The sequence below is a fragment of the Amphiura filiformis genome, chromosome 16, assembly GCF_039555335.1.
Source record: "Amphiura filiformis chromosome 16, Afil_fr2py, whole genome shotgun sequence".
Lineage (NCBI taxonomy): Eukaryota > Metazoa > Echinodermata > Ophiuroidea > Amphilepidida > Amphiuridae > Amphiura > Amphiura filiformis.
The window spans coordinates 19,006,094-19,015,995 of NC_092643.1; the positions used below are offsets into that span (position 1 = coordinate 19,006,094).

Below are 9,902 nucleotides of genomic sequence, written 5' to 3' on the forward strand. Positions count from 1 at the left end.
CGAATACTATAGTATTCCCCCCATTTGATGTGACTGGTCATATGTATGTACAACAATTTCTCCGACCTGATACATTAAATACAACATATATGTACATCTGATAAAACTATCTTTAAAATGATACACCATTCATATCACAGTAAAATACTTCAACATGAAACAGTTCCAATGTACATTATAACTATATGAAAATATATTTTAATATATGAGTGTCAGCGACATGGATGCAGCAGCAAAATGTTAGAATACAATAAGTAACATCAAGGTCCTTTTGTAGGACTTGCACATGATTAACAGGCCTTGTCTTTTGAAAATTGCTGGCGAGTGACAAATCACTTGTCAGGTGAGCTGTAGGCGAGTGATTTTAATCTCACTTGTATTAGTATTACACCAAATGTAGGCGAGTGATAAAAAGCTCTCCTTAGCTTGATTTTAGGCGAGTGATGGCAGGTGATCGCTCTCACTCGCCTCAAAAGACAAGGCCTCGTTCCTGTCATAATCCTTTCACACTTGTAGTTCAGCAGAACCCGATACAAAAATACTGTAGGTATTTTTGTCAAAGTATTTTCCTCTCCAAGCAATATGTCAATAGGAAAGTCATCAAGTCTTGATTGGCAGATGATCATTAGGTTTCACTACCTGAAGAGAATTGATCAAAAATTGAATTCCCTCTTGAGGTTGGTATCTGTCAATGAGTTGACCAGATCACTAGGCTGTCATTACAGCTAGACACAGCATGACACAAATGGGTCAATGAGTTACATAAAAATGATCTTGTGTGGTATTTAGTTCCCAGGAAGTGAGTTTTACCTGAGGCAATTTGTGGTTAAATGTTGATCCCTCACTACTTGAGTCACTATAGAGTTATTACCGTCGAATTGGTTGAAAAAGGGGGTGAGACATGATCAACTCTATTCAGGCAGTGAAACCTAATGTTGACTCTGTTCTTAAAATGTCATATCATTAGCGTATCACAACCTGGTTCTTTTATGCGAGGTTGCTTTTTGACAAGTGCGAAAGGATTGCAACATGACCTGTTGCACAGATCTGTCAGCTTGCCACCAAAACGAGGTTCTCCTGCAAACGCATGCACAAAAGGTGCATTTTTGTTTCTCTCGCTTTTCTCCGTTTTTCTAGCAATGCGCCAGAAGGCTTTTGCAAAGCGTACGTGGCAATTAAATCATGCGTTATGACCTCAGCACCTATTAAGCACCACACTGGGCATTTCACTGCGCAATATATCCAAAGGACTTTCATTTAATTTTTTTAATATCTGGCCATTTCCCATTTTTGTCGAAACAAAATCATCACCATCATCTGCCGAGTTTCAAAAAAGGCCTCTTATATGCATGCTTGATGTAATTTATGACACAGTGTCAATCCTCATATTGGATGCATTATGAGATGTATGTGGCCTCTGTAATTAGCTGTTGGCATGTTAATGATTCTTTCTCTTTCTTTAAAATCAATGGTCCACTGTTGACTTATCATATAATAAATACCAACTGAATTCATGACACCCTGTATAATAATAGTATGTACATTTGTACATAAGTTATTTCTTGGCAATTTACAGCTTATCATCTCTCTAGAAAGTATCAATGCCACAATGGGCAATTCCAATTGAAACCCATACACACCCTATGGAAAACATGACATTAAGGTCATGTGTCTTCCATAGTGGGTGTGTGGTTTCAACTGGAAGACCTAATCCCTTTGCATCTATACACATGATTTTCGTTATCTTTTTACAACAAATAGCAATATTGCACTTTTCAAAATGATTCATCATTTTTGCCAATCCCATAAATTCCTTTTCATGGGTGAACAGGGAACTACAGATGAAGACAACTTTGAAACAAATTTACAATGTTCAAACACTTGCTAGGGTCTGTCCTACCCAACCTAAACCTGTACACCATCAGATGCATATTTCCAAAGCCAGGATTATAGCAAGCAGGGGCTGCCATAGTCATGCCACCTTTTGACTAATTTGCTGTTTATTTTTCCTGTATATCATCATACCAATTTTGTGTTTTGACTGAACCCCAGATTTTGGTGGCAGACCTCACATTTTCAGCCTTGCTTCATCACCGCCTCTAGAGCAGCAACTTGACAATTTTTATCATACCAATGTTACAATTACAGTACGAAATATGCCAACTGAACTGCTTCCAAATGACTACACTGTAAATTCTCCATATCAGTTGCGTCACTTAGGTAAACTTGTGATATTTACGCCATGACACACACACAATGCACTGACACAAAATCGGACAATATTAGCCATACATCTATTTTTAGTAACAATGTCTGAATTTGAAGTCAATATTTTTTCTGTGTAATTCAGATGACAAGCTGAATCTACACTCAATCAGTGAGCAACAAGCATGATATTTGAGTGATTAATTTCAAAACTCAGCCGGAAAGTGTGCTACATGTATGCACCTCACTTATACAAAAATTTATCCTCATTGCTCACAGACTGAGTATAATCTCAGCTTATCTCTCTTGACTACAGATGACAAATTTCAATTTTAATTGTAAAATTAAAATTGTAAATTTTCATGACCATATATTTGGAATCAGCATGAAAAATGCATTAAAATGAGTACAAACAAGCCTAGTACTGGTTCAGTGGTTCTTGAGATAGCTCTTGATATTTTGAAAAGATATCTCAAAACTTTTATGTCGAAGCATATTTGGCAAGCAAGCAGAGCATTAAGACTACATTACACTACTACTGGTTTAATAATACTGAATCAGGTTCAGGTTCTTTTGAATCCGGTTCTGGTTCTTTTGAATCTGGTTCAGGTTGTTTTTCTTTTGAGTCTGCATCTTCTGCTTCTTGTGAAGCATAGTTTGAATCTCCTGATGGTTCCTCATCTTTGTTATCCGTCTCTGTTGCTGGTTCTACGTGAATCCTGACTTCTGATTGCAGTGGTTGGATCTTACCAGAATCTGGATTATCTCCTGGTTGACCTGGTGTGTATTGAACCTAGGGGATGAAAAAAAGGAAGTTTGCAGAAATTAGTGTTGTTAGCTTTTTATCTTATTCTTTATTGTACATGACCGAATGTTGGGCAGGAAAAACCTCCAATGTGCTTGTGGCCCCTGAACATGTTTAAAACAAAACTGCCAACAGGTTACATAGGCAGTTTGGCTTTAAACGTGTTAAGGGGTCAATGACAACATACAGGTTACATAGGCAGTTTGGCTTTAAATAATTATGTTCAGGGGTCAATGACACACATGAGGTTTTTCCTGCCCAATCCATTACCACTACTAAGGTGACAAAAACACCCTGCTCTTGCAAATAAAAATTGAACTGAAAAATCACTCCTATTGCTTACATTTGTTTAGTCAACATGAATTAACTTTTGCCAAGAAATGGTTGAATTTACATCTCATATAATTTACCAAAAATAAATTCCCCAAAATGCAAAATCTGGGCTAAATGGATCCAGGGAAGGAGCTCACAAATTGAGCCATCCAGTTGAAATCAATATACCCCCTATGGAAGACATGACCTGTATCTTAAACACAGTCTGTGTGAATTTGAAATGGGATAACATGTTTTGATCAATAACTCAAAAATCAATATCAGCGACATTGAGACTCCTTGATCATGTCAAATGAATAACGCTTTGCTAGCTTAATCCCAATGCCTTTTCTGCTTTTTGGCGAAGGGAAAGAAAAGACAGAAGAAAGAAAAGTTGTTTGCTGCAGGTCAATTTTGAAGCATACCCCCTCTGGTACGGAGGAGAAGATTGGGGATAGCAAGCCATGAGAGTTGCACTGGCCTGACCACTATTTTTTATTGTATGTACTGTGTGCTCAGATGATTGCGCAACTGCATTACATGGGATGCTTGAGCTTGCATTCGCTTTGTGTTGTACAGTATTTTGTTAGTATTCAGGGTGGTTATGTGACAAAAACAACAACTCTGTCCTATGCGCTTGACCGACACAGATTTAAAGAAACTGACCCTCCATGAGAGATCAGTCCGCCCGTAGAACAGGGTGTTTTTTTTGTCGCACTATACGATAAATACATAAGCCTACCATTTGTTGATGAGGATAAGCTGATGCTGGTACTTTCTTAGGTTTGGCTCTGCCTTGTGTAGACTTGGAAAACTGTCTTCTTAGAAATGGAATTTTACGCCAATAACAACAGAAGAAGCAAGCAATGAAAATGAGAGTAAAGATGACGAGGCCTGGTAGGAGGACAGATACGATGATAGCTCCTAGTGCTGCTGGGTACTGGATAGCTGTAGTTAAAAAAATACACAATTATCATTTGCTTAAAAAGTTACCTTTTTCAGAGTCTTGGTTTTCCCGACAGATCAACCCAACTCTGAAAAAGTTGTGGAGGACAAGCAAAGTTAGCAAATCATTTTTTTGGCCTCATCCATCTGAACATCGATGAGCTTATTGACGATCTTGTAAAAGGTTGTGAGCCATGGCCCACTTCTCTGTTTTTCTTTCTTCCAATGTATTCCAGTTAAGTTCATTATAAATCTTGGTCATAGACCCAGGTTCCCTGGTGTAATCCTTCTTACAGAATCTCGCAGCCTGGCATTGGACTCTTTCCAAAGCAGAATTAAAAAGCTCTGCACCATACCAGAGTCTTAGCCAGAAATCAGAAACCACCCGTCCAATCTATACCAAAATTTGACAATCTAATATAAAACAACTTGTCTATTGGCCTTAACATGTCATTTTGAATTAGTCCCAAATTCATATACCCTTAAAATCATCTGAGCTATCACATTTGTTAAATCCATTAAATATACTAAAATTAGATTAGCCCGTCTTAAAGACGGGCATTAAGACCGGCAGATGCATGGCTGGCTAAAACCTTGCTCCAAACTCCAAATGGGTCAAACAAGTGATGACAAACTCAAGCGATACTACTAGTGTTTGAGAGATGGTCATACTAACAATACTAGCAGACAGTGAGGTGTATGAGAGCGATGGCATCTTACAGATAAACTGCAAATGATAGTGATCGGAGATGGTCACCAAACAGTAGATATGGATGAGAGTGAAGGCATCCAATAAACAGTGTCGGCGCCATGGGGGAGGGCATAGAAATTAACTATGTAAACATGATCTTTAAGTATCAAAGTAACAGATTATCCAGATACAATTGCAATCATTTGATTTCTAAATGATGTAATAGACCCCCAAAGAGGAGCATTATCACACCCAATTATGACTGATTTCAACACTTTACAAACCACAAGTCCATCTGACCTTTGTCAGTGTCCCATGTTTACTTGGGGAAATACTATTCTCTTCATCCAGACACACAACAGTCACTTACTGATATGATACATATTGTTATTTAGCTCCAATAGGTGTGAATTGCAGAGACTGTTCAGATGTCACTGCTGCAGGTAACATCATGTAAACATGTCACTTGCACCAGTAACACATCCATGTGTCACTGCTGTGAGTGCCGGGAGAGACTGATGACTGCATATTCAACCATGACAGATGACAGGAATCTATGAGGTATATAAGGCCCTTCGCACTTGATTATTAGTTTCCTGTTAAAGTTTTTGAAAAAGGGACGAGGTGACTTTTAATTATTAATTATCTTTTATTTTCTTAATTTAGTTTGAACTATTGACCGTTGACTAGAGCGGGCATTTAATTATTTTATAACAATATTTGATTTCATAAATAAGTGAAGGTGGAGTTGTACTCTTATAGATAGTTCATTAATTGGCATTGGCAAGGCTTGGGCTTGCCCGACTTGTTCGAGCATAGTCTCTATCGCAAATTCGTGGCTAGTCACTGCTAGTGTTTCTCGAGCAATGCCCGACACAATTCTACCTTTTAATAAACTTGGCGTGAAAAAGTGTCCGAATGCGTGAGTGGCACGCCCAATGCGTGACAGTTGACAGTCTGGTTTAGTGACTCGACTCCAATTCTGACAATCATGCAATATGTATTATGTAAACAACAAGGTTGATGCCAAATTCGGCAACCTTGCACAAGACAACATGACAACTTTACCTGGTCGATTGACTTCATCAGAAGCGTTGAGGTTAAGTATACGTAGCCACTCCTCAAAGTCATCATCTCGTTCTGGTGTTAACACGGTTGTGCTTCCGACCAGACCCACGATCTGACTTACAAAAAAGACAGACAGCCAAGTTGATTCTTAGGAGAGTATGCATTGTGTTGAACTTGATAAGCTTATATTTTTCGGCTACATCTATCATTGGGTGTGTCATCAGCATTGTTTTCATTAGCATTAATATTGGGGGCGCTATTGCAGTTCATCGTACGGTGCCATTTCTAGTTTCCAGCTTTATTTTTTGTTGCTATCTTCTGAAGATAGCAGTATTTTAACTTCAGTACTTCCATGTTTCGCTTGAAAACATAAGGCGGCAAATAAATGCTTATTACTTATAATTATTCTTATACACTTTACTTACACTAATGTTAAAGCTAATAAAACATTCTTTGGCTATATTTGTGTGTCCGAACTCGAAAACTCGTTATTATCACCATTTTGTAGTTTAGTTTTATTTCATTTCATTTAATTTTACTTCACTTTATTCAGGATTATGCCAAGGATAAAATCACAAAAAGTAAAAGTACACTTATTTCCATTGTGGTCCTTGAGCCATAGTGAAGATATATTAAAATTGCCAGTTAAAACCTTGTAAACTTTGACAGGTAGTTTCTCAAAATCTTAAAAAAATGATACTAAGAAAATTGTAAAAAATATATTTTTTTACAGTTGCCAGTCACATGAATGAAAATTTGCCAGGCACTAGTCACAAAATATCAACAGTTTGTTTTACCAAAAATTACTAATATTAATTATATTATTTCAGCATTTTAGAAAAGAATAAATTTGGTTGAAGGTATACAGCGATGTGCCACGGTTTAGGGGTACCTTTGCAGCGATTTCGGTATAGGTCTACATGTTTGAAGCAATTTTAGCTTTAAAATGAAAATTTTTCACCAAATTTTGCACATTTTTGCACAAAAAGTTATTTTTCATCATCAATCAATGATACCCAATTTTTAGCACATTAGCATTAATATTGGGGCGCTATTGCAGTTCATTGTACGGTGCCGTTTCTAGTTTGAAGATAGCATTATTTTAACTTGAGTGTTTCCATGCCCAGCATGCAGCAAACACAAAACGTTTTCGATATCATTCGCAAAAGGTTAGAAAAGGTTGCCAGAAAACGTTTAAATGCCGGGTTATATAAAGATTATAAAACATTTTCATAACCTTAAAAAACATTTTTGGATAACTTACTGCAAACAGTCTAACATATCGTTATTTAAGTGTTGACAAAATATTTGACAGAAACGTTTGCAGAAATTTTTTGTCAATAAAATTTTAAAAACATTAAAAAACATTTTTTGTACTGTGTTTTCATTTTCATGACCTTTATATAACACGACATTAAATGTTATTAAAACGTTTTTACCAAACCCAAACCCCAAATATAACCTGTTTAAAACGTTTTAAAAACATTTTGTGTTTGCTGGGTGTTTCGCGTGAAAACAAAAGGCGGCAAATAGCCTATATGCTTATTAGTACTTCTTAATAATTCTTATATTCTTTGTATTCTTGTTTTTCTTAATAATCAATATAGTTAATGAGCTAATATGACATGAAAGTACTTGTCTATCACTAGCCTATCACTATCACTATCACTATCACTATCACTATCAGGCGATATCACTATCCGCAGTAATAGGCCTATCACTATCAGTCTGCCAGAAACCACGTAACCACCAATTACTGTTTCAGCTCGGCAAAATGAGCTGGAGGATAAAACGTAAGTAGGCCTACCTATATTGAGATAAATTTGAAATCACTCAAGGCAGAAGTACAGCCTGCCCTCACATCACAGATGATCACACCACACTTTACACAGAGCTGTGTATGATATCCTATTGACAGTCTCACTCCATAGGCCTACATGCATAATTTAATGCTCTGCGTGCTAGCAATGCGCTTCAATGGAAAAAATTCAAGTTTTGAAATATTTTCTCAAAATATCAAGAGCTATCTTAAGAACTACTGAATCAATACTAGGCTTGTTTGTACTCATTTTAATGCATTTTTCATGCTGATTCCAAATATGGTCATGAAAATTTACATTTCTGAAATTTTGAATTTTGAATTTTTTAAAACTTGTCGTCTGCAGTCGACACCCGCGTGAAGAGAGTTAAGGTTACCCCATCAAGCTTCAGAAAAATTCGAGCTCATTATGTTCCTAAGAACTTAGATGTGTTTAGTGAACTGAATAGACTTTATAAACACTAAACGGTGCTTAAGTATACCCCCTCTCCCCATTCCCACCAAAACATGCATGCATGGCCATTAAGGTAAGCAGCTATTTTAAACTGTTGCCATTTGCTAGTTCACATCATGTTGCAAATGGTACCCCGGTAGTGAGCTTTGGCAAATTGCATTGATCATTCCATCATGTTCAAAGCGAGTGTGTAGAAGAATTCAAATACCTTTGTAGTTCCTGTGGTTCTTGAGTTATGTTGTTGAGAGTGCTGAAACAACACTTTTTTAAAACGTACAGAACTCACAATAAATCAAACACATTTTCAAAGTACTAGTATATGATTTGTAGAATGAACTTAGTGCAAAAAATCAAAGCGTTTCAACAATATATTTTCGACCAACAATATGTAGTCTACACATAAGCATTGCAATTATATGAAAAACTTTAATTTTATACACACTTTTTACTTCTAAGTCAAAAGTGCTGATGTAGTCATTTAAGTGCAAACATAAATAGGAGGAATGTTTGAGGTGTGAGCTTCCATTGCTATGTACGGTCCTGGTTTAAAGCCATAATATACGATTTCCGTCAAATTTGTTATATTCTTTACCCAAACTGCTGAAATAATATTAGTAATAACTGCCGGGAATGATTTCTATCCATTTTAAGATCAAGTGAATATATTGTGACTGTTTAACTATGGTGGATTTCAGTAAAGTCATAATGACTTTATGTCAAAATTGCTCTGTTGACCTACAAACGCAACAAATTTGGCTGATTCCATTTAGGTGTAAGTTGGGACATGTTTAATTGTTACAAATATGCCAAAAACAAAACCAGGTTCGAAAAAAATAACCAATTTCACATTTATATAAGATTGTATATGGCTTTAAGGTATTACACATCATGTGCTTAAATCGGACACTCAAATTGTCAAATTTAGAGTTTATTAATTTTCAAGAAAATACTTGAAACTTCTACATGAAATTGCGAGAATACAAGCAAGTCTATCGCTTCATTAGTTCCTGATGTAGATTTTCACACTTTTTTCAGTATGTTTTTCATTAAAAACTAATTTTTCTCTCCAAAATCCTATTCATAACATTTTTTTTGTTTACAACTTTCAAGTTCATGCACCATGCGTGAAACGAAGACGCCATGGTGTGTGATCACGAAGAATTTACCAAACACAATACACCTTCCCACATACGCATTTTTGAATTAAATGATGAATGGACCAAAAATTGTATAGAAAACTATCAACTTTTTACCAAAATGATTATTTAAGAACTATCATACCGTAAAATTTGACCCGGGATGGATATCTTTTAAACAGTAGGTATGTTCAGACATATATGTACCAACCCTCAAGGAGTTGAACCTTAATATAGAGTGAATCTGTGAATGAAATCCTCAAAATAATACAGCTTGCAGACGATAAATTCAAAGTTTGCTAGGTTCATCAAAACCCCTAGATATATCTTTAGGATTTGAGGTGGGTCAAACATCTAGAGTAGCCCCCCCCCTATCCGAAAAAAAACCCTTTAAGTGTCCACACTGGCGAAACCCCTTACTGAACCCCCGGGAGGGGACGGAGGTATTCAACTTTGGAATTGATGTG

The 9,902-nt window shown here is 36.4% G+C and overlaps 1 protein-coding gene across 1 annotated transcript; it reads right to left on the reverse strand.

The window, feature by feature from the left end:
* Positions 1-191: 191 nt before the first annotated feature.
* On the reverse strand, positions 192-9,495 carry LOC140136373 (uncharacterized). Its single transcript, XM_072158099.1, has 4 exons — positions 9,492-9,495; positions 6,027-6,173; positions 4,065-4,270; positions 192-2,998 (listed from the first exon to the last, which is right to left on the reverse strand). The coding sequence occupies exons 1-4, from the start codon at positions 9,493-9,495 to the stop codon at positions 2,741-2,743; spliced, it is 615 nt and encodes a 204-aa protein (XP_072014200.1). The 3' UTR covers positions 192-2,740.
* Between the last annotated feature and the right edge of the window lie 407 nt (positions 9,496-9,902).